This window comes from Ambystoma mexicanum, chromosome 10, assembly GCF_040938575.1.
Source record: "Ambystoma mexicanum isolate Mex_15411 chromosome 10, UKY_AmexF1_1, whole genome shotgun sequence".
NCBI classification, from domain to species: domain Eukaryota; kingdom Metazoa; phylum Chordata; class Amphibia; order Caudata; family Ambystomatidae; genus Ambystoma; species Ambystoma mexicanum.
Genome location: NC_090932.1, coordinates 1593907205 through 1593933447, shown reverse-complemented (window position 1 = coordinate 1593933447; position 26243 = coordinate 1593907205). Strand labels below are relative to the sequence as shown.

General features: G+C 47.3%; 1 protein-coding gene across 2 annotated transcripts in view; it reads left to right on the top strand.

The window, feature by feature from the left end:
- The window catches only part of CLTCL1 (clathrin heavy chain like 1), an 804099-nt gene that overhangs the window by 667773 nt on the left and 110083 nt on the right, over positions 1-26243 (top strand). For both annotated transcript variants that reach the window (XM_069619951.1, XM_069619950.1), the window contains exon 30: positions 16646-16867. In XM_069619951.1, the coding sequence (XP_069476052.1) occupies positions 16646-16867 (222 nt within the window). The remainder of the gene's footprint in view (positions 1-16645; positions 16868-26243) is intronic.

Here is a 26243-nt window from a genome sequence, read left to right as displayed (position 1 = left end):
CGGTGGGGCACACCCCAGATCGACCTGTTCGCGACGGCGACGAACACCAAGTGCCAGAGGTTCGCCAGCAGGTTTCCCCAGACGAGGAGCATGGGCGATGCTTTCTCGTTCCCCTGGGAGGGCCTGTTCCTCTACGCGTTCCCTCCCTTGCCTCTGCTAATCCGGCTCGTCAACCAGCTCAAGAGGTCACGGTGCAGGATGATCCTCGTCGCACCTGCGTGGCCGAGGCAGATATGGTTCCCGGACCTTCTGGACTTGTCAGCGTCCCCGCCGATCAAGCTGCCGGCGGACGCGGATCTACTCTCCAGGGAAGGAGGCGCCATCCTCCACCACGACCCGAAGTCGCTGAACTTGCAGGCCTGGCTCCTGCAGCGCTAGAGTTTGGAGGATACGACATACCGGCCGATTGCAGAGAGGTTCTTGCAAAGGCCAGGGCGTCCTCGACTCTTAAATGCTACGGACACAAATGGAAGAGGTTCTCTGTCTGGTGCCACGCACAGAAGATTAACCCTCTACGGATTACGGCTCCCCAAGTACTGCCGTACCTGCTGACGCTGGCCAAAGCTGGTTTGGCACACGCGTCCATCAAGATTCATCTTGCTGCGATCTCCCGATACACCAGAACCACGGGGCGGACGTCCTTGTGGTCTCATCGTCTGGTGAAAGAGTTCATGAAGGGACTGTTCAGATCGTTCCCGCCGGTGAAGGCTCCGGCCCCAGCGTGGGAGCTCAACGTGGTGCTGACCAAGCTCATGGGACCTCCGTTCGAGCCTCTGCACTCGGCCCCGTTGAAGTTTCTATCGTGGAAAACAGCTTTTCTTGTGGCCATCACCTCCGCACGACGAGTGGGAGAGATCCAGGCCCTTTCCTGCAAGGCCCCGTACTTGACTTTCCACGACACGAGGGTAGTGCTCAGGACGCACCCCTCCTTCATGCCCAAGGTACCGTCGGACTTCCATCTCAACGAACCCTTGGTGTTACCTGTGTTCTTCCCGTCGCCTTCGTCGCCGGCTGAGAGGACTTTGCACTCGCTGGATGTAGCTAGAGCGCTGAAGTTCTACGTGGACCGCACGAAGGGGTTTCGGAAGACGTCACAACTCTTTGTGAACTTTGGACCTGTCAATCAGGGGAAGGCTCTCTCGAAGGCTTCCATCTCCAGATGGCTCTCCGGCTGTATCATGTACTGTCACCGGTTGGCAAACCGACCGCTGCCTGGCCGTCCGAGAGCCCATTCCACCAGAGCGATCGCAGCTACCACGGCGTTCCTATCTGGTGTGCCCCTGCTGGACATATGCAGGGCTGCTACGTGGAGGTCGACGCACACCTTCACGAAATTCTACTGCGTCGACCGGGATTCCAGGGAGGAGTCCAGGGTCGGCCAAGCAGTGCTGCGCAACCTGTTCGCCTGAGGTGAGCCTGGTGAGGAGGTAAGATGCTTAATGTTGAGTTGATGTGATGCTTAATGTTGAGCCTTTGCCACCTCCCGTGGTTGTGCATGTGTGTACTGCTATGTATTCTTTATTCATGAGCATGTGAATCCATGCCAGACCCCATGCTGGAGAAGGAACAAGTTACTTACCTGTAACTGTTGTTCTCCAGCATGGGTCTGGCATGGATTCACATGCGAACCCTCCCGCCTACCCCTCTGCGGCTCTTCACTTGGTCATACTGCCACTTCACGTGCTTCCAAATCTGAAGATGGCTGCCAGAGGCGGTGCTTAGGTAGAGGGCAGTCATTGGCTGTGGTCAGTATGACGCAGAGACCAGTGATTGGTTATTACTACGAAAGACAGATCAGAAACGAAACTGATACTGGTTTTTTCTTTACCGAGGATTCCCAGCCTGACGACGGGGAATATTCATGAGCATGTGAATCCATGCCAGACCCATGCTGGAGAACAACAGTTACAGGTAAGTAACTTGTTCCTTCTCTTCGCTTCTTTCCCTCCTTCCTTCTCGTCTCCAACCTGCACAGCTCGCTGACTGGTCGCCTGGTGCACCTCCAGAGCCCCACAGGTTCCAGGCTCCCCGGCCAGTCCTGCACTTGCCTCTGGTCCTCTGCACTCTGCTTGGCACTACTGCATTATGCTCCATGAGAGGAGCAGCCACTCTGCACTTAACGCAGGCCCCTGTTGGACTGGGTGCACTTGCCCACCTCCCCTGCACTTCCTGTTCTGCGCATTTGCACAGCCTTGACCTTGAATGTTCTAGGCCCTGCAAGACTGTCGGTCCGGTGGTCCTCTGTCTCCCCTGCCTAACCTGGTTGTGCTTGATATTCTCATGTATAGGTGCATTGGATGACCAACTACCAAGCAGTCTGAAATGTAGTTTTATTGATCTGTGTGCTCCATCCCCTCTGCCCCCCCTTTTCTCCTTTTTTTTGTCAACCACTGACTAGTAGCTATGCCTCTGGCCTAGTATGCTAGCTATTGTTGGTAGATCATTCAGAATCCTCAAGGCCTAAGAATGACAACTGGATTCCCTTGTTACCTTCCAGCCTTGAAGCGCTTTACTTGTGTATAAGCTCTTTACACATTTACAATTACATGGCAGTGTTCAGCACCACTTGGGAGGAACATCTTCTCCATCTTGAGAAAGTGTTGCAAGCTATTCACCAGGCCAATATGATCATAAAGGCAAGTAAATATAAAGTTGCTTTTAGTGAGCTTCAGGGTTAACAGCTTAGGGTGCTCTGCGCCCTCTTTAAGTCATTTAGGTTTTTGTCACGCGTGCCTGAAATTAGACAGAATTTTCCCCTACTCTGTGAGACTTAATCAAGAGTACGTCTTTCACACACATGCTGCGCCACTGTTTATTAAAAAAAAAACACAAATCTTGTTCTCTGGTTTGACGGTCACTATCGGAGAGCTGACGCGAGGGATTTGGAAGCAGACACTTAGCAGGGGGATTAAACCCGCAAAATACGGCAGCAGTGATGACACAAACCTCAAGACCTTATGGATACATGCAAGGAAGAAGATAACGGATTATATATGACAATGTAACATATATTGGAACATAAAATGTCCCTGATTTGAAGAAGTCAGTTGCTGTGATGAAACGCGCGTCTCCTAAAGGGCCAACCTCAAAAAAATGTGTATTAAAACCCTTAAGAAAAACAAACCTGAGATCAAGGTTTTTTTTCCCCCATAAACAGTGGCGCAGCATTTGTGTGAAAGACTTATTCTTGATTAAATATAAAGTCGGTCAGGGTAAAGTGGTCTACCTTCGGCATGAGGTAGGAGGGAGTGAGATAAAACCCTTGCCTAGCAAATTACAAGCTGTACAAGACTGGGCCACCTTACTTCTCAAACACAAGTGAGAGCCTTCCTAGGCCTCACTGGATACTGTAGGAATTTCATAGAGAACTATGGAACCACAGCATCTCCTTTGAATACTGTATCTTCTCCAAAAACCCCAAGAAGGTGAAATGGAATGAAGATTGTGTTCGAAAGTATTTCAGGGGCTGAAAGATGCCCTCTCTAAAGCTCCCGTGCTGCTGAGAGTTCCAGATTACACCCGGCCTTCTTAGTGCAGACTGATGCATCCAAGGCAAGAATTTGGGCAGTCTTTAGCCAAATGGATAACAAAGGCAGGGAGCATCCCATCTGCTTAATCAGTAGAACATTAAAAGATAGAGAGACATGGTGGGCAACAATTGAGCATGAATGATTTGCCATTGTGTGGGCACTGAAGACGTTTACACCATATTTGTATGGATCAACTTTCAGATTTCAAACTGACCACCAACCCTTGAGATGGTTGATGCAGATGAAGACGGGAGAATCCAAAGTTGGTCCGGTGGTCCATTAGCCTTCAAGGCTTTGACTTCACCATAGAACATTGGTCAGGTACCCAACATAAGAATGCCGATGTTCTCTCCAGAACGTATGACAGACTGGAACCAGAGATCCATCCAGGAGTGGATTAGATCCTTGCTGTGGTACTTTTCCTAAAATCTACCAACAGGTGACACTATAAAACTATCCCTTGGTAAACTGGCCCCAACTCCTAGTATAGGTATGTACTACCCAAAGGTTTGGTAAAATGGCAGAGCAGCCGGGCTTATATTAAAAGGAGGATGTGAGCTGTAGGTAAGTACAATGAACTCTGTAAATGCGTAGGCCCAAAGAAACATTCACACACTTGTAGTTATAGTGAAATAGACATGTATTCTATATGCACATGGCATAGTTATATTCAGGTAAGTACTATTTCAACTAATCAACACACTAGAAAACGTGAGCAATACTTAAGTGAGTAAACCAATAGGGGAATATGCAGTACATGATCACCGTTCAATGGTAAGTAAAATCACTTGTTATAGTCGCTCAGAACATTTTCTGTTGTAGGAATAGTTATTCAGCAACAGCAGTTCAATACTTTCGAAGACTTGTAATACTTTTTAATGACCTTAAGGCTTCAGTAGACAATCCCTATTTAAGTATGAGTTCTTCAAAGTTAAATTGGACGGGCAGCAGACAAGGCCAAAGCATTCCTTGATTACAATTAAGTATGATGCTTTTGATGGTCAAAAAGGTTTCAGGGACTTTGGGAAAGGCTCCCTAAAGGCGCCCAAGCATTAGTCCTGGGCGATCGGAATGGGTGTACACCCAAACACCGGAAATCGGCACTCCAGCAAGTCAGGAGCGACAAAATGGTTTGAGATAAGTACTGCCCAGAGTCCCACAGTAGCTGAGGAGTGATGTAGAAGATGCAGCTGGATTCTTTCATGGTGAAACAGCGATGGACCCAGTCTCCTGTTCCTTCGTCGTGGTGACGAAAGGAGGGATTCTGGAAGGGATGTCGCAGCAGTCGAGAGAAAGGAGGCATCTTTTCACAGGCTCGCAAGGATGAACATTTACCACCCAGTCAATCCGCCTCGATTCTTCGGTCCTGCTCTTTTGTGAGGGGGCTTTGAGGAGGGGGGGGTGGAGGGGTCTTGCCTATGGAGTTCCAGAGCTGGGGCCCACCAAAGTTCTGTGAGGATTTGTTCACGGAAAGACAATGAACTGTAATCGTCTGAGGGCCCCTGGTATTGGGGGTTTGCAGGTCACTGCATGTCAGGGAATGGCAAACAACATTACTATCTCCTTCGAGAGGAACCCTACTTCTCCAGCATGGGGCCTGACATGGATTCACATGCTCATGAAATGCCGCCTCTCTGATGCTAATACAATCGCCCACGCCATTTTTCCTAGCAGTTGTTGATCCCTGCATTGCCTATGTTTGTTACATACTGCCACTTTTCCCGTACCCACGTACAAAATAACCACATCACTGCCTCGTTGTTGATCTGTTTGCCTGTGTCTGCATTGAAATTGCTCTATCGCCAGCCCTACGCTTGCATGTGAAATGACTGTACACTCGCTGAGAACCGTAACGTGGATCTACCTATTAGCTCCATTATATGCTACCTGCCTTGTCTGATATGCTCACTGTGCAAATTGTCCAACGTTCTGTGTCACACATCTGATCTATGCCGACATATGTTGCACCGCTCCGTATAAAACATGCCCATATGTTGTTGCAAGCTAACTCTAGGGTACCTGCCTCACGCTACCGTGCCTTTTTAATCTGACATTTACCAGACCTGCCAATACTTGCTGCCAACATTAGAGTATCTGCTTTGCCTGAATTGTTGCACATTCGCATTTGACGCATGCCTCATGCGCATTGCCCCCTGCCTAATATGCTATGTACGTGCATGCCTCAGTATTTGCTATGCCTGTGTACTCCGACTTGATGTACCCCTATTGCCTAGACTCTACATAAGTTGCTTAAACCTGTACTTAACTATTGTGCCTGCATTGCTCGCACAGAGTCCGTACTTCTTAGCCAAATAGTGCCTGCAATTCCTGCCTATAAGTCACCCTTGTGACCCTCTCCTCGCTAACCCTGGTAACCTGATACTACGCTGGTCCTCCATAAGCTCACTGCTCCTCTCACTACAAATACTACTATTAGGGTGGTGAATCACCAGAACACTACACTTACCTCCATCTAACTTAACTGCATCTAGATCCCTGTACACCACATCCATGGCTACCATTACAGACCTACCAATACCTACCCAAGCACTTCACTGCAAAACCATAACAGCTACCTTAACAACCCAGCCTTATGGCTCGACCATTTTGCCAAAAAACCCTCACCTAACCAACCATGCTCTCACTTTTAGAAACCTAAGATTAGGATCCAGACTTCTGGGTAAGAAGGGTCACCCCATGTATTTGAGCCCACACCCAAAATCACAGATGCTCAACCCGCCTCCACAAACTCCCACCTCACCCACGCCCCATCACCATCAGACCAACACAGCATCAACAAGCAACGTTGGTTTAATTAAAGCTGCCCTGATTAACGCAAGGTCCCTAGCCGCACACGCTCTGGACATTGCAGACCTTATTAAGACTCAGGAACTCGACCTTATCGCCATCTCTGAGACCTGGCTACACGCGGCATCTGGCCCTGCACTTTCGTTGGCCATCCCCACTGGTTACTCCATCATCAGATGTGATCGCACCTCGAGAGTTGGAGGAATTGCATTCATCTTTAGAAACTCACTAGGACTTAGAACCATCCCAAGCACTAAGGTGAAATCCGCAGAGCTACTCTCTGTCAAACTCGGTCTTTCAGCTAACCAGACGGTTACTATTCACGTAATATACAGACCCCCTGGCCCACCCACATCCTTTGTGGATGACATCTCTACTCTAGTACTCAACAATGCAAAATCTAACTCCCAAACCATCATTCTTGGCAACCTTAATCTGGGACACCAAGACCCTAATGATCCTGCAGCCCTTGACCTCGCTAACACCTTAACAGATTTAGGTTTCACACACCACATTCAGGAACCCACCCACACTAAAGGGCGGTCACTAGACTGGCTCAGTGACACCAATTGCAACATTAGCATTCTCTCCAACACCCCTTGCATTTGGTCTGACCACCACGTCATCATGTTTAGTATCAAAGCAGCCTCTCCACCCATGCCTTTGATCGCCCCAGTGACCCTCACTAGAAATAAAAAGAACATTACGACAGAAAAATTACTCCCCCCCCCCCCCTTCCCTCACCCGTCCAACAGTAAACAATGCTCCTGACTGACACTTGCTCTGACCCCACTAGCCTAGCCGACCTGTACAACCAGTCAGTGCTTGCAGCCATCAACTCTATTGCCCCGCTCAAACTGAGGAAACCCAAACAACGAGCTCACCTTAACTCGTGGTTCACTCCCCAGCTTAGAGTGTTACGTAAAGAGAAACGCATAGCTGAGTCACGCTGGAGAAGTGACCATTCTGACGCCCACAAGGACGGTCTTCTGATAGCCGTATAAAGAAGCCGTATTCCAGGCAAAAAAAGATTCTTTCAACAACCGCATTCCGTCTGCCAAGTCTAATACCAAGGAACTCTTTAATATTCTTAAGGAACTTGAGACACCTGCAGCACCCCCTGACTCCTGTACCAAAGACGGCACGTGGTGCACCAATATTCATTCAGCACTCCTGGCTAAAATTACCACCCTCCAATCTAAAATCGGAGACAAACAGAAATCCATACAGCCTGACCAACTACTAACCACACCTACACCCAATACTCTCCCAGCTAATCCTCCTCACAAACCTTTTTCCTTCACCCCGCTCACTACCCTCGAAGTAGAAGGCATCATAAACAATTTAAAACCATCCAATTGCCAAGGCGACCCCTGCCCTCCACCTATCATTAAGGAAGCTTCTCATGAACTAGCCCCATTCATCACTGCATTCATAAATGCTTCTTTGAAGACTGGTATTGTCCCAGACAACCTAAAGGATGCATGGGTTATCCCACTCCTCAAAAAACCTTCCCTTGACCCTAACATCCCAACTAATTTCAGACCTATCACTACAATCCCATTCCTGCTCAAGATCCTGGACCGCGCAGCCTACCTGCAGATACACGATTACCTCGAGCTAAACAACCTCCTGGGCTTAAGAAAATCAGGGTTCCGCCCTAAACATGGCACGGAATCTGCTCTGATCGTCCTGAAAACCCAAATGGAGTCGCTAAAGGACAAAGGGAAGCTAGCTCTTCTCCTTCTCCTCGACCTCTCTGTGGCTTTCGATTTGGTCAATCACCAAATACTCTGCCAGCATCTCAAATCTGCAGCACACTTCTCTGACTCTGCCAATGCCTGGATCCAATCTTTCCTGAGCAACAGATCCATGAGGGCCTTCTCCCCTATGGCCTCGGTGGATCCCTCTCCTATTCACTGTGGTGTGCCCCATTGCTCGTGTGTATCCCCCACGTTGTACAACGTATTCACCAAGCCCCTCTTCGATGTGCTTGACTGTCTGGGTGTCTCCTATACCAACTACGCGGATGACACCCAGATGCTCATCCTTATCACGGGAGACTACACAGCCGACACCAAAGCCCTTAACGATGTTTACCTGGTTATCCAGGCCTGGATGGCACATCACAAACTCTGCCTCAACGATGATGAGACCGAGCTCCTCCTCCTAGGTTCAAATCATCGGCTTAACAAACTAGACCAAACCTACAAGTCCTTCATTATTGACCGGCAACGATATTAAAGTCTCCAAAGACACTAAGACTCTAGGCGTCTACCTCGACTCTACGCTCTCTCTGAATAGACAAATGCAGTTAGGTCTGCCTCGGCCTATACTTGCAAACTTATCACTGCCTGTAGACCCTTCCTAAACTCTACCAACTGCATCACCCTCGCCAGAACTCTTGTCATAATCGACTACTGTAGTGCTCTCTACCTAGGGACCAGTCAGTCTAACCTTAATAAACTGCAAACTGTACAAAACAATGTCATTAGGGCAGCCTTAAACATCCCGAGACGCTCCCATATATCCTCCGCAAGATTGAATTTACGCTGGCTCCCAGTAAAACAAAGAATTGCACTGAAAACCCTCGCCTTGACTCACAAATGCCTGAGTAACCACGCCCCACCTTACCTAACCGCTCGCTTCACACTCCACACATCCACTCGACCCATTAGAGCAGCCCAAACTCACAGCCTCACCGTGCCTAGATGCAAACTCCATAAAGGCGGTGGGTGAGCTTCCCTGTCCTAGCATCTAAACTCTGGAACACCCTGCCTACGCCTATTAGAACTGAACCTTCATTCCACATCTTCAAGAACAATGCTAAAACGTGGCTATTCGCCCAAGATTTATGAGACCCCTACACAAACTAATCTCCCTGTGTGGTACTGGATATGTATATACATTTCTCTTTGCTCTGTACTTGTATTTACTATGTTAATGATACCCTTCGGTATATGTACATATTCTGTAACTTACTTGCAACTACTATCTACTGTAACATGTTTAAGAGTATGCGCCCGGTTGCCCATGGGCCTGGTTTCTGCGCTTTATAAATAAAATAAAATCAAAAAATCAAATCATGAATATTCCCGGTCGTCAGGCCGGGAATCCTCTGTAAAAGAAAAACCGTTTCACTTAAACTGTATTTCTCCTCTAAACCAATCACTGTTCTCTGGGTCCTACTTCCCCAGCCAATGTCTGCATTCTCCCTAAGCCCCTCCTCTGGCAGCTATCTTCACATTTTTACTGCATGTTCTAGTGGTGGGAGTCCATTAGTTTTGTTCTGTGAGCTACTTCTAAATGTTTTTGCTTCTCGACGGAAAAAGTTTCTATTTTTGTCAAAAAAGAGCCTGTGTGGTCGTCTTTCTATATGACGACAGCAGTGATCTGTTTTAGGGGTGTCACGGTATTAGTTTTATGACGGTACAATAACCTTCTTGCCAAATGACGGTATATCATGGTTATCGCGGTATAGCAGGTGGAGTTAACTAATCTTAACAAATATTTTCTAAAAGGTCATAAATTGTCAGATTTATCATCACAAACAAAACCATGCACCCAGGGCCAGAATTGGGCTTTTCAACATACTTTCCACTGAAATGCCACCCCTTGCTTGCACCAAACACAAACGCACGTGTGGAGAGGGGGAGGTGGGGCCCTGCTGCGACTGGCAAAGCAAACTGAATAGCTTTTCTTAAGTGGTCGTTTAGGCTTTTAGCTCCCCCACTGGCTACTGGTGAAGATGAACATGTTGCCAAATTGATAATCTGCAAGCCACAGATCAATAGAGTCTGATGGTAGTATACGCTTGTGCACATACACACACACACACACACACACACGCACTCTCTTTAAGTTACAGCCTTTGGTTTACTTCTGGGCCAAAAGGTGTTCAGTAATCACGGACATGTTACCCTTTGGTATGGCAGCAGGGAATACCCACAGAGATGATTAAATTTTGCAGTGTGACTTATTATATGTAAATTCAATGATAGAACCAGGGAAATCCGCCATTGTCATATGTTTAGAAAACATTATCCATTATAAATATATAAACCCTAAAGCCTCCAACCCAAAGTCCCGGGAGGATAGCTCAGCGGCAACGTGCGTGCCTTGGAAGCAAGACGACACGAAGAAACACAGGTTCGATCCCTGGGTCCGCGCTTAGAAACCTCTGGGTGTTTAAGCATGTTATAAATACGCAACTAAGACAAAAACAATTACGCAACAAAATAAACAAAATCAATTTCTTTAACAGCGCCTCGATGCCCTGGGGCTGTGTGAGCGCTTTAAAAAAAAATGTAAATAAAAAAAAAGTAAACCCCTTTCCTTCTTGGCACTGTATTTATTCTTCCTATTGCTAACATGTTGATTTTGTGTCAGGCACGTGTGGTTTATGGAATGGCATTAAAAACTGCTCAAACTGAAACTACTTGGCAGACGGCACATCCAACAGTGCAAGACCAAGACTGCGCAGAACTTGCTTACTGCAGCCTTTCCAAATCAGATTGAAAAGCACACTTAACGGTATGAACGGTATACCGGTATAAACAATGTGACGGTTATTATTGTTCAATTAAGTGGTTCACGGTATCTTTAACGGTATACCATAATACCGTTACATCCCTAATCTGTTTGACACTGTATTTCAGCACCCCTCAAGGGCGAGGATCGTCAAAGTTTCTTAGTTTCCAGAAGGCCATTGGGCCTACTACGTACCTCCGGCCATGACGGAGAAGGAAGGAAGGAAGATCCCTTTTCAGGCCCTGCACCAGATGCGGGCTACGGGAACGTGTTTGTAGAGGACACACCCCTCCACTGCCTCGGGCTTCATCCGGACCACAAGGAGGGAGAGTGCAAGATCTGCCTCGTCTTCTCCAAGAAGGAGCGGGCTTCTAAGTCCTTTGAGGGTGCCCCATCCGTGGGGGCCCAAGACGAGGCCAAGCACGGGAGGTCCGATTCCATCGGGGTTGCTGTGCAAGTGTGTCTCACGATGGGCAGGGCACGATCAACATCACCAGCCAGCAATTGAGCTCCTCCAGAAAAAGGAAATGGGAGGAAGGAGGGAGGAAGGAGGGAAGGGATGAGGGAGGAGGGAGGGAGGGAGGAGGAGGAGATCCCTGAGGGCGTCCCCACCGTATAAGGTCGGGTCGTTCCAGTCCATGGTCGCCAAAGCTTCCAAGCTTTTCCAGCTTACGCCTGAGGAGACCAAGAAGGGTTTCCTGTACCAGTGGTGCGCAAGGCCAAAAGGAAGACAATTATGGTGGTGCACCTTCTAGATGTGTGGCAGGCGGGCCTGGCCCTCTTGAAGAACCCTTGCACACCCTGGCTAAGCGGGATAGCCTGGAGCAAAAGTACCAGGAAGATAGCTCGGGGGCAACGTGCTCGCCTTGGAAGCAAGATGACACGGAGCAACACAGGTTCGATCCCCGGGTCCGCGCTTAGAAACCTCTGGGTATTAAGCGCGTTATAAATAACCTATCATATCAGATGACTACAATCGCAACCATCGGCCAGACTTGGTGTTTTCGGTGACTGCAAGGAAAAGGTCGTCGAACTTGTCCTCAGTCCCTCTGGACAGAGAGGGGAAGAAGTTACACAATGGGAAGGAAGGTTATTCACACCGTGGCATCCAACATTCGGGCGGCCAACGCACTGGCGATCTTGGCAGGTATGACAGGGAGATGTTGTACAAACTGGGCCCGATTCTGGAGTTCCTCCCCGGCGACAACGATCGTGCTCTTCCAGGATGCAGCGGTGGCTTCGGACCATGCCATCACAGTGCCGCTGGACATCGCGACACAGGGCTCCGGAAAATGGGGGGGAAACGGTGTCTGCATCCTTTGTCATGGCTGGCTGAAGGCCACGAATTTCAGCCAGGAGGTCCAGGCGAGGGTACTGGATATGCCGTTTGACAGAGATAACCTTTTTTTGTGAAGGTTGTCGACTAGTCCCTGGAGGCTATCAAGGCAGATACTGAAACTGCCTGTGCCCTGGGCATGCTCCAGCAACACTGCACCTTCTTTCGCTTCTCCAGAGGTTAGTCAGGCAGATTAACGGAAGGTTTCTCCTCGTCGTACCGCCAGCCCTCCAGGTCTATGACCCAGAGGCTGTCCCAAGGCCTACAGTGGAGGTGGTCAGTGCTGCCATCTCCCTCAAGGTAGGATGTCAGCGCTAAAGCAGGACTGAACTGGCCAGGCCGTCGAGACCCCACCTATGCACCCCGGTGGGAGTCCGGCTGACTGGATTCCTCAGCCAGTGGGAGAAGATCTCCATCGACAGATGGGTGCTAGACGCTCTCGCCCACGGACATACCCTGGAGTTTCAGCACAGGTTTCTGCAGAACCCTCCGGTGGCCCGGAAGGAGCAGCACATCCCTCAACTCTTGGAGAAGGTATGGGCCATGCTGCGATAGAGCTGGTTCCACGATGATTCGGGGACGGGGGGGGGGACCTTTGGAGGGGGCGGGGGTCTGACGGGGGGGGGGACCTGGGGGGGGGGGGGTCGGGGGGATCAGGGGGGGACCTGGGGGGGGGATCAGGGGGGGGGACCTGGGGGGGGGGATCAGGGGGGGGGGGACCTGGGGGGGGCTTTAGAGTCTACTCCAGATACGTTTTAGTCAAAAAGAAAACCGGGGGCTGGCAGCCCATTCTAGGCCTGCAGCGTATCAACAAGTACCTCAAGTCCCAAAGATTCAGGATGCTTGCGTTACAGCATGTGCTCGGCCAACTGGAAGGAGGAGGCTTCTTGACGTCGCTGAACCTGAAGGACGTCGTCTTCCACGTCCCCCATTCACAAGAAGCACCAAAGGTTCCTATGCTTTGTGGTGCAGGGACGGCACTACCAGTTCAAGGCCCTCCCCTTCGGCCGGAAGTCGGCCCACAAGGTGTTCAGGAAGTGCCTGGCACTGGTGGCGGCCCATCTGCGTCTTCGGGGGATACATGTGTACCTGGACGACTGGCTCATTCGGGCCAGTTTTGAGTGTTGGCCATCAGACACACGTAGACAACCCCCCACGGCTGACCGATCTGGGATTCTGAACCAAATTATCCAAAGTCCAGCTTGACACCATCGCAGAACACGCTGTTCCTTGGAGCCAGACTCAATAGTCGCTTGCCTCGCGTCTCCCACGGAGGAGAGGGTAGCTGCCATTCTGGGGAAAGTGCAGCAGCTGCTTTCACTGAAGACAGTCATGGTGCGAACCATCAAGTCACTTCTCGGCATGATGTCATCTTGCATCTACCTTATCCAACTCTGCAGGTTACAGATGCAACCTCTTCAGGAGTTCCTGGATGCTCGCTAGATTCAGGTGTCCGGAAGCTTTGTAGACAAGATCCTGGTCGATGGGTTCCGTCAGGCGATACAATGGTGGGGCGTTCACTCAGTCGCCCAGGACACAGGGTTTCAAAGCCCCCCATACCAGGAGACGGTCACCACAGATGCTTCCCTGGAATGCTGGGGAGCCCACACCGGACGTCGCTTAGGCCTGTGGCAAGCGGAAGAGAAGGCTCTTCAAATCAATATCCTAGAGCCGCGGGCAGTGGTATGGGTCCTCGAGTCATTTATTCCATCTGTGAAGGGCAAGGTGGTGAGGATCTTCATGGACCACACCACCACAATGTTCTACATCAGGAAGCAGAGGGGCACTCGATCCCCATCGCTCTCCAGAGGCGCGGGACTTGCGACACTGGGCCATCGGACAAGCGCTGTTCCTCATCCACTTTCACTTGGCGTGTGTCAAGAACACCATTGCCAACTCCCTCAGCAGGGAGTTGCGCTTCTGCCACAAGTGGGAACTTCGGAAGGACTAGGTGGACTGCATCTGCATCTTCATCAAGTAGGGTAGGCACCAGGTTGTGCGATGGCGGCAAACTCCAGATGCCAGAGGTTTTCAGCAGATTCCACCAACCGGGATGTGTTCTCTGTCCTGTGTGAAGGCCTGTTTCTGGATGCGTTCACGCCGTTGCCTCTCCTGCTGCAAATCCTCAATCAAATCAGTGCTGATACAGGATGATACTCATCGCCCCGGCATGGCAGAGGCAGATTTGGTACCTGGACCTTCTCAGCGTCGCCCCCTGTCAAACTGCTGGTGGTCCCGGATCTTCTCACCAGAGAAGGAAACCCAATCCTGCATCACGACCCAGGATCAATGAACCCGAGGGCTTGGTTCCTGCAGCCCTAGAGTTTGAAGGATAAGAGTTGCCAGCAGACTGCAGGGAGGTCCTTGCCAAGGCCAGATCATCGTCTACTTTGAAGTATTACGGTCACAAGTGGAAGTGTTTCGCTATGTGGTGCTGGTCGCAGAAGATCACCCCTCTGTGGGTCACGGCCCCATAGATTGTTCCATACTTGTTTTCCTTGGCCAAGGCTGGACTGGCGCACACTTCTGTCAAGGTGCATCTGGTGGGTATCTCCCGCTACACCAGGTCTCCAGGACGATCTTCTCTTTGGTCTGTCTCGTCAATGAGTTCTTCAAAGGACTGTTTTCAATCTTTCCCGCCGGCCAAGACCCCTGCCCCGGCGTGGGAACTCACTGTGGTGCTGACTAGGTTCATGGAGGGGGGGGGGGCTTTCGAGCCTATGTATCAGGCCTCTCTCGTTCCTCTCGTGGAAAACTGCTTTCCTTGTGCCCATAACCTCTGCCAGGTGGGTGGGTGAGATCCAGGCCCTATCCTGGATGCACCCCTCTTTTATGCCAAAGGTTGCGTTGGAATTCCACCTTAACGAGCCTTTGGTGTTACCTGTGTGTTTACCTAAGCCTTCATCACCGGCTGAAGGGGGCCCTGTACTCGCTGGACGTTGCTTGTGCCCTGAAGGTCTACATGGCACTCACATTTTTTTTCAGAAGACGTCTCAACTGTTTGAACTTTGGTCCTGTGAACCATGGGAAGGCCTTGTCCAAGGCTTCCATCTCCAGGTGGCTCTCTGGCTGCATCACGCATGGTCATCGGTTGGCGAGTGGACCACTGCCCGCCTCTCCGTGAGCCCACTCCACCAGAGCGATCGCTGCGACGACCATGTTACTGTCTGGTGTGCCCCTGCTGGACATCTGTAGGGCTGGTACATGGAGGTCCACGCACACCTTCACAAAGTTCTACTGCGTCCACAGGGATTCCAGAGAGGAGTCTGGAGTCGGCCAAGCAGGGCTACGCAACCTGTTCGCTTGAGGTGAGTCTGTTACAGAGGTGAGATTGTTGCTTCTTTAAGCCTTGCCACCTCCCGTGGTTGTGTAATGTTGTACTGCTATGTATTCTTTATTTATGAGCATGGGAATCCATGCCACACCTCATGCTGGAGAACAATAGTTACGGGTAAGTAACTTGTAACTTGTTCCTTGTATATGCCTGGATGACATCAACCTGAGAATATTTACCGTCATCTTCTGCGAACAGGAAATTCAGATACCTTCATGTGGTCTACAGAATGGCAAGGATACTCAAACGATTGATGGCCTTTACCAATGATATTTTATTTATTATTTTGTCTTCGAGGAATATAATGAATGCACATGTATCTTACAATAACTGCTGGTTAGGTACCCCCAACGCCCATAAAAGAAATAATTAAAAAATGCGGGGAAATAGCCACTGTGAGTTGGCCTCACTGCAAGCTGTACCAGATCTGCTCAGGCACCGTACAGGGCCTGGTGCTTGTTCTGGAAAAGTGCACATCTAAAGTTCTTGATTAGAAGCACTAGGGATCATACACATTGTTATCAAGCAATAATCCAAAATCTGTGTTCCTGGTCCAGATTAGCCAGCATAGCCATCCTCAATCTTTTACGTGTTTTTCTACATCTGCTATTTTGCGAATGAAGGCTGTTGGGTGTTTCAACAAGAATAAGATACTCGCCTGTACTGTTCTTTGCATTATTGTTAAGCTCCCACTCCCCAGCCTAGTTCAAATGTAATCCTGTTTGCTGCTCGTTTAAAGTAGTAAGACTGGGTCATGCAGTGGACACCTCTAAGGTACCTTGGGGTTGGTATTTGCTCGGCTGGGATTCAGTCACGCTTAGTAAATAGTGGTGCCTTAAAGCTTGTATTTCTTAGCTTTGTATGTGCTTTGTACGTGACTGACGAGAATTGAGCAGACACTGGGCCAGCCTTGTCCACAGGAGTAAGTATTTCATCCCATTTTAAAGGTTTCCTCCCCCGACAGTGGACGATTGCGAGGATGGACATTCGCACATGTGTTGAAATGTAATTTACCTTGTCTTAACAGTACATGAGCTAGTTTTTTTGGCCACCGACTGATTTGCGGGTATTATCAGCATGTTTTTCATAGTTCTTGTTTTGTTTCAGGATGCCATGCAGTATGCTGCAGAGTCAAAGGACATGGAGCTCGCAGAGACGTTATTACAGTGGTTCTTGGAGCAAGGAAAACAGGAATGCTTTGCCGCTTCCCTCTTCACATGCTATGACCTGCTGCACCCAGACATAGTACTGGAGCTGGCCTGGAGGCACAACATTATGGACTTTGCCATGCCCTATTTCATCCAGGTTATGCGAGAGTACCTATCCAAGGTAGGTCGCCCCACCCCAACAGATAGGGCTGTGCACTTGTAGTGATGCACATTTGCTGTGCCTCGCACATGCATTTATTTTTTTGTACCCCCCTTGAAGGGAGCAGACTGCTTTGGTCAGTTGCCTGCATTTCAGAACCAACTTAAATACAGACAATGCACCCAAGACATAACCTAGAAGAAACATGGTAGCGTGTATATTAGTAGCACATGTATAAGCAAAGTACTAGCATAGTTATTAACCTATTAACTTACACATTGTTTTGCATCCCCCAATCCACAGACTTATTCATATAAAGCTGTCATGTCCCAGGGCATTTAAGTTAGAATTCTACCAGCTATTCATTCCATGGAATAAATATACTCTCAACCAAATCTTGATTTGTAGGACATCACTTGGAGATGATCTGATTTTTTATAACAACCTGCCTCCAGGGGAGCCCTGTTCATACAGGTCCCTTCAAAGTATGATGCACCGCAAAGCAAATACAATTAAAGCTCTTATTGAAGTGGTCCGCACACAGTAACACACTGCCTTCTAGCAGTATTGCAATAGCAACACTTTACCGAATCAGTCAGTGCAATTAAATGTCTTTAGAAAAGGTCTTTATCAGCAGAAATAATGAATACCTAGGCAGAGTAAAATGTTTATTGAACCCTGCTGGCCTAATACTAAACCGTTGTATGCCCTAGTTGATATGAAGATATGGAAGTGTGGTATTGCAGAAACGATCAGTGGTTTGATATGAAATCTTTTGCAATTCAAATGCCGTTTTTAACTATTCCTTTCTTTCCGATGGTGCGAGTTTCCCCTTAAATCTAGCATTTGCTCATATCATGTTATGCTAACCTCTCAATCATATCTGAGCTGTTTATGCCTCGAAATGGGCTCTCAGGCCTGCCCTTTACTATCTGCCTTTCCTTCCAGGTAGACAAGCGCTTTGTGAAGGTGATTGTTTGCAGGTCTTGTTTTTCTTTTTAATGTGTCTCCACTACCAGTGCTAAGGTTCCGTCGCAGAGTGAAGTGAGTGTGTGAGCTAAAATTCCCGAGTGAGACTTAAGCCTGGCTCTAATTTGCTGGTGTCCGAAGCTGAGTGAAATTTAACATAGCTGTTTGCCTAATCCTACATCTTGGACTGCTGCATGCCTTTACTGTATTGCGCTCAACTGTCATAAACCAGACTGTTTTCCAGTTCAAGTATTGTGTAGTGTTGGTTACACCCAAGTGTATTTTGTTACTACTGAAAGAATCTTTACATTCCGGTCTATCTAATATAACATTTCAGTCCTAGAATGTTGGGTCTCTGACAATCCTATCGTTTATATGATCAGCCACCCAGTGAATACGGTAATATACCAGTCTGTGTATAGTTGCTTTCCACACCATGTGCTATCAAGCCGCTCTCAACTAGTGTCTGCAACCTTGCATAGCAGTCTGTGTCCTTAATACAGTCAAACGTAATGTAGATGTTTAATGGAGGGTTCTGCAACCTGTAGCATTTTAGATGTTGTGGATTAAGACTTCCAAAATCCCATGCCATTGACTTTGCTGGCTAGGGCTGGTGGGAGTTGTCGAACATCTGGAGAGCCAAAGGTTGCATACTTAGTCTAATGCAACCCTGTCACTGTGGATTCTTGGTAAAGTCTTGTAAAGGTGTTCTTAATTATCTCCAAAGCTCAGATAAGTCCTCAAAACAAATTTGACCATCAATAGACCCTCCCTCATAATGTCTTGAATAATTGCATCACAATCGCGTGTTTATTTTTAAATAACTCCATTCTGAAAACATGTGCTTCCTTTTCAAAGATCCCAAATAAAGACAAGCAGTGTCAGTCTGGGAAAACGCCACCAAGGGGTTTGGCATGTTTGAGGTTTTTTAAAGTTGGTGAGTCTTTTACTGTCCCATATTTCTGACCGAAGCAGCCATGAACAGCTTTTTTTCTTCTCCTTTTTTCCTTAAGAGTTCATCCTTAAGCCTTCTATTTTTTTGGGGTTTTATTGGCACTTTTTAGGATCCCTCAACATAGTTCCCTTTATTTCTTTGGGTCACCAATGTATTTGGTTGCCAGCATAGTCCCCCTGCCATTACAACCCATTTTACCTTTAAGGTACATGTTATTGGGTTGCCCCGTTAGTGCCCAGTCCCAGGCGTACCACTAAGGCTCCATATTTCTGCCAGAGGGCGATTCTGCCACTTTACCCATGTTAATGTAAGTTTGGGGCGGCTATACTTTAGTTTCGCTTCACCAGGGGTGCAAGCCATTTTACTGCGTTGGCAGCCCAATGTACCTTTTTTAGCTGCCATTGGGGTAAGAGGTTTTCATTTTTTTAAAAATTTTATTCTGCTCTCTGCCATTTTATTTCTGGGCTTCCTTTGTTCAGATCAATGAGGTGGCCTGAAAATGACTTTGTGAACCCACAATGGTGGCCTCCATATTGGTCCAAACTGGTGTAGGCCAGCATAGGTACCTGGACTCTCCCTCTAACTTCCTGTTGGGGGGGGGGGGGGGCAGCTAAGGCTAATTGAGTGCTTCTGACGAACCAGTGTGGTTAAACATCTGACTCTTTGCCACTAGCCCACTTTTGTGATTGAATGGGCATGTTTGCTCTGACCAGGCCAAGCTTTCTACCTGCAACTTGGATATGGCAGGTCTGACAAACCTGCTAAATTAGATTACCTGTGCGTCCCACTGTTAGGCTATTTTGTAAGCTCACTCTTGATGAAAGTTGCAGAGTGCAGGTTTGGGCATATCTCGGTTTGGGTTTATTGCCCATGGAAGTCCAGTTTGGGCCTCTTGAAGACTGCTGCAACCTTTCCACATCTGCTGGGTTAGGCCCCTCTTACTGGAACATTTTTCTGGACAGTTTACCCATGCACTCTGCTTTCCCTGGCAGAATCTTCTGCTTTGCTGTGTCACTGCTAGTGCCCAGAAGGGTCATGAGACTTATCCACTATTGTTGAATAGCATTGGTTTTTCTAAGTCGATATTTGTTGGACCCCAAATGTTTCAACACAGTTGGTTTTAAACTATGTTCCCACTGAAGTTATGTTGACTCTTCAAGCAGTGAGGTATGGCTAAGCAATCAAGCCTCTTCAGAAGGTGAATGAAGATGTGTAACAGGTACAGTAAATAGGTGGCCCAATATGATGATGCGTGATTTGCACCAAATGACTAGTTTCCATTTGTTAAAATAGCAGTCTCTTGTGTTAGGTTTTCGTGCCTCCTTAAGGATTTCCATACATCTTTGTGGAAGGTTTAAATATCCAAACTCTAGGACTTCAGGAGCCAAGCTGCCAAGTTCAAAGTTTGAGGATATGGATGGAATGTTGTCCCCTGGTGTTGGGGCAGCATGTTGTATGGGCATAGAGGTTTGATCTGTTTGCACACAGTTTGTGTAGGTGTGGAAACCATGGTGCTATTAGGATCAGAGTGACTTGTTCCTGGTGCATCTTGTGAACTATTCTGTGAGTGGTTTTGGGGGTATGGGGGTTTTGGGGAGTGCCCTAAGGACATTTCCCTGACCAGTTCTTCCACAGAACGTTCCCTTTGGATTTTGCTTGGGGAAACCTGGATGTGAAGTATAGGCATTGTATCTTTTGCTTAGTTGCAAACGGATTAGTCTAAATGCGCCCATTGGGTGAAGACTGCAATATATCGGTGTGAATTTGGTACACGTGTTCTGTTGGAAGCTGCAGATTTCTGCTTAAGTGGTCTGCTAGTGAATTGTGTTCCCATGGAGCATGTTGAGATATTAGGAAAATATTGCGTTGGAGAGACAAATTCCAAATCTTTTCGGCTAACTTGGACAGACTTAGAACGTGGCCCGACTTGCTTGTTGAGATCATGCAGTGGTACTTTCGTGAGGACTAGATCTTTGTCCTGCCAAGAGATGTTGAAAAGTGTGTAGGACTTTGAGGACTGCTAGCATTTCTAGTAGGTTGTGATTGATTTGCTGTCGATTGTGTCCACACGTCGTGCGCAGTCTGATTAGGTAATATGCTCCAGGCCCTGCAAGTGAGGCGTCTGTTGTGATGCAGTACCCTCTGGGAACACTACAAACAAATCTGACTACAGGTATAGGCAACCCAACCTTTGGTATAAGCTTGTACTACATAGTTTTGGTAGCCTGTTGAGCAGCCAGTCTTATCTCAAGAGGGGAAATGGGAGCTGTAGTGGAGTTACACAAAGATTCACAGTTACAGGTATTCAAGTAAACTCTTACACTCAAGGTTTCTTGCATGAACAAATATTAATTTATAGTCTTCTTCAGAAGGGAGCAATAGAATAGTAACACACAAATACACTTCAATACTGTACACTCTGAGTTTCTGAATCGGAAAAGACCCCTTTGGGATGGCCCACAGATGCAACCTACACCTACAGATGACTTCAATAACAAAGGTGCTGGGGACATTAATATATTACTGTTGGCATTCAGAACACGCTTAAAAGTTGGTAAAAGGGAAAATTTATTAGAACAAGAGACAAGCAATATTCCTAAGCAGGTAACTATTTTTAGATTATCCTAGAAGAGTCATTCAGTTCAATAGGCTAAGCCAAAGTCAATGGGCAGAAGTCTTGAATAGGATGAAGCACTTCGGGTAAGTAAATGGAAAAGTCTTTACACAAGTTATTAGGAGTCTTTGATGAAAAGAAGAATCAAATGTAGGGCCACAAGCTGATTAGACTTGAGTTGTAGAAGTTTCAAGCACTTTTACAGTAAGAGGTAAGTTCTCTTAGACTTGTTTTACAGTACCTTCGTAAAGAAGAAAAGATGCAGCTGGTGACTTCTGTTCCCATGCAGCTCTGCAGATCTCACTGTTCCTGGGCCTCAGTCGTGGGGACAAGAGGGAGGGCGTCTGGGGACTGCTGCAATGCACTGGACTATCAAAACCGGCAAACTCCACTGTCAGTGGCTGTTTCGTGTTTCAGCTCCTCGCATCTACTGCAAATAGCAACACCGCGGTTCCTGGCTGTTGAGATGGACTTTCCTTGCTTCTGGGTTCCCGCACTCTGCTAGGGGGCTCAGGCTTGGTCAGTCCTGCTTCCTGGGAGTCCGGAGGATCTTCCAAAAGCTTTAGGCCAGCTTAAAAGCAACGCACACAATCTGGTGTTCCTCTCCCTGGCTATACGATTTCCAGCAGCAACTCTGTGGAAATTCAACCAGCTCCGAGATGGATGTCCAGATGGCTTGCTTTGGAGTGGATTGGTCCCTCCAACTCAAGGGGAGAAGTCGTCCTTGCAGGGGCTTCTCTGTCGATGTGAACTTGGCGATTTGGCACAGCAGCAGGGCTTCACCAGGCAAACCCAGCGGTCCAGGAGTTGCAGCAGGCGTCCTCTTAAAGTTCTTCTTTGGTTCCTTCGTCCAGTGGTCGACTCTGCCTTCTAAGCCAAAAGACTTGCCTTTTATTCAGTTCTCTCCCGTTCATTCCAGCCTAGCTGTCACTCGCCCAGCAGGGTGGCTGTCCTTGCCGGACAGTCAGCCAGCCAATCACCACATAGTGCATTTGGGTCTCCTAGGAGACTAAGCACAAGGAGTTTCGGGCAACTTCCTCACTTCCTGCCTACCCCAGACACTCTGGAGCCAGAGGCGGGCTTCACCTGTGAATCCCGCCAAAGGCACAAATAAACAAAGAGACCAAACCTAGTTTGCCGCGCAGAGAAAATCTCTAGAAGGACCTTTCCACAAAGAAATAGCGAAAGAATACGACCGGGGTGCCATTTTGACAAATATGGCTCCTGCGGTTGCTTTACTTTGGCTGCGAACGTAGCCCGCTGTAAATGCAAGTCATGGTAGTTCAAATGAAACCACTTCCACCAGCCATTCTGTGAGGAAAGGGTAACATAAAACATGTTACATGAGCAGCTCGACACAGGATACTAAGTAACCCCTCCAACACTCTTTTGTAAAATAGGGTGTGCTGGGTCTAGTAAGTTACAGTGGTAAATAAAGTCAATTTTACTTTACTGCTTTGGGAAACAGTAGTTTATCCCAGAGAAGGTATTTAAACCTTTGGGAAATCTGAAAGACTTCCCTGTGCCACTGCACTGAAGGTGCTGTGTGACACAATGTAAAAGATGATGCCTATGGAGTTTGTCAGACTCCACAACCAAAAGAAACAGTGTTCAAAGGGAGTGGGGAAAAAGGCTCTCTCTCTCCCCAGGTTAAAATAATCAAGTCCTCAAAATCCAGCAAAGTTGCTGGGGGTCTCTAAGGTGGAGGGAATTAGCACATATCTGAGAATTCTCCCTAACACTCTGAATATCTGACTGGGCAGCTCATGTGTATTTTAGAATCGACTGTGTTCTCACTGCACACACAGTTGGAAAATTATGGAATGTTCGTTATATTCCAATCATCAAATTTTCTATGTTAGTGGCCATTGCATTTGGAACTGGTCGCTATAATTACTTCTAAACCTTTGGATTCTTAACATACTGTGGTACTGCCAGACTTCTAACCCACAGTGATGGCACAGAAACAGAATACAGCCTCATTGTCAATATTTTAAGCCCGACTGGCACATATTTCTGTACAAATGAAGCACTGTTAGCACTATTCTAAATCGCAAACCGCAATGCCTGACGGGAATCAAAGTGCTGTGCTATACTCGGCTAATAAAGAATCATTGTTTATTTCGCTGTGCGGCCTCTGCTATAACCGCACAACACCCCACCTTAACCGTTTGCACATAATAGATTTTTTGTCTTCGCTTTCTGTGAGGCATTTTTTTCATGCTGTTTTGAGACAGACTTTCTACAGTGACCTATAGTTGACATTCACAAAAAGAGAGGCTAATACCATACCTTCTAGTGGTCAGCTGTTCTCGGTACATCCTCAAAAGTGTGAAGAATACATAGGGGGAGGTCCCGATGATGGACTACTCGGTCCAAAATGAATTGGCCACTGCTTCATCTCCCCTGTTGTGACTATGGAAGACACCATTAAAAGGATGTTGAACAATGAAGATTGACAAACTGTTTATTTTATGTTTCCTTATAAAAGCATTGCAATCAGTATATTGACTGTATTGTACCAAATGTGTCTTTGCTTCTTGAAGAGGCGTTTCCAGATCTGGTGCGATTCACCAGAATGTATTTGTCTGTAATATGGTCCCAATACAGTGTAATTGGGTTACTGGGTGACGCCCGGAAGTTTGTTTACCTTCATTACTCCTTATTAATTCCCATTACAACACGGTGCCCAACCCATCCACTTATTTTTTGTGCTTTGGACACATTCATACAGGAAACATTTTTCAGGTTGAACTAGTAGGCTTTCATTTTGTTAAATGCTTGCTTAAAATCCTTTGTCTTTTATTTTCTTTGAAAATTAATATATTCGAAAAAAACTAAGTGAAATTTCCTTAATATAACATCCTTTTGGGGAAACCAATCAGAGATGCATAATGTTATATTGTATTAACAACTATATAATCCATTGAAAGCTTAGACGAGTACCTGTTGAATTTGACTTTAGGTATGTTATCCCTTGTTCACATTGGGGGGGGGGGCCTGGATTTCGAGGGGGTGGGAGTAGGACATGGATTTCCGAGGGGGGGGGGGCCCAAGGCTGACTGTGCCCCATGCCCCAGAAACCTATGATGGCACTGTCTCCTTCTACTGAATATCATCTTTATTTCTCATTTATTTTTAATCCATGGATAGAATCAGTCCTATTAGCCTATAGTTCTAGCACCCATTCTTGAACATGACAAATCTGCAAGTCAAATATTGAACAAAATGGTGGTCTATGCACATCCCTGTTGCTTTCTAGTGACTGGTCCCCGATTGTCAGTTCACACTTGTACATTAGTACTATCCTGTTTAAAAAGCCTTCAGGAATGCCCTTTTTGTTCACCCTATTTTATGCCAATAATTTGGCTCTAATCACATAATCGAATCTTATGGAAAAATCAATATTTGGCGACAGATACTACCTTATTAAAGGTCTTTCTACCATTTTACACTAGCATTGAAAATAACATAAAACTGGTGATGGTACAAAGTCGAGCACAAAGCCAGGTTTCATTAATTGGGAGTATGTGCTCATGGCTTCTCTAGTCCTTACGCCCATCCAGCAATGCATGCACTAATGCTTTACCAGGTGTGTCCATAGAAGCTACAAGTCTGCAGTGATTCAAATCTGCATGCTTACTCTAATATAGGCACAAGAGAACTGCGCATCCAATTTTATATGGTCTGCAATGGAGCATAGGGAATCTGTTGGATCTGGTGAAGCTGTGCTGTCAGCAGTCTTTATAGTTAAAGTACCTTATTGTGCACTCTACTCCTGGTGTTAACTGATATGCGACAAAAAGGACCCCTGGGAGTCCAAACTGTACTAATATAGTTCTTGATGTGATAGGTTATTTATAACGTGGTTAATACCCAGAGGTTTCTAACCGCGGACCCGGGGATCAAACCTGTGTTGCCCTGTGTCGTCTTGCTTCCAAGGAGAGCATGTTGCTCCTGAGGTAGCCTCTGGGTGGGTTCTGCCTCTGTTACCAGCCCGCTGGGATGTTCTATGGTCCCACCTCTTCATGTCTGATCCATAGAGGGATGAGAAACAAGCTGCTGTAAAAAAGGGCAACCTTGAAGCTTTCAACCGAGGTGTGCCTGCCGGATTTCGAGAAGAGTAGGCATTAACCAATTGGTTCTCTCTGGTCTGGTGAAGTCTGCTGTCCTCAGATACTGCCAGAGATTTGTGATCAGACTGGTCTTGGTATGAAGCCGCAGCAGGGATTCCTTGCGGCCTTTTTCTGTCTGGTGTTTTTTTTTTTTTGTTCTTCGTTGCTCTACCCATGGTTCAACAATGTAAGGGTGCTGGCTCGCACGTTAGATTGAAATATTGGAAGCGTAGTCTGAAGTCTGTCTTCGATTAGGAGTGTGCACCTTTTATTACCATCCAATCACTGGTGAGTGCCCATTCAAACTTTCCTTTTTAATCAAAATATGAGTTCTGTTAAGGAATCCCAGGCATCAATCACTTATCTGGCATGGCTTCATTGGGGAATTGCTCCATTGGAGGCAGAAGCCATTTAGGTAGATTCATAAATTTCAAAAAAGTTCAGCTGAAGGTCTTCTTCATTTAAACGTTGGGTTGCCTCCTAGCACGGCTCTTTAGGGTTTAGCAAGCTAAATCCTGCTATTCAGAATTGTATCTGTGCGAACAGAACGGTAACTGAGCGATGTACATCAGATTTTTCATTGAGAATAAAATAGTGTAATAAAGTTAATACTATTCTCAATCAGGGTATTTCCTAGATGAATACAAATCTAGTTTAACCGATTACTCTTTGTAATCTAAGCTTCGAGGGGATTGGGTCCTCCGACGTATTCCATATCTATGACATGTAATCACCACAGCTGTG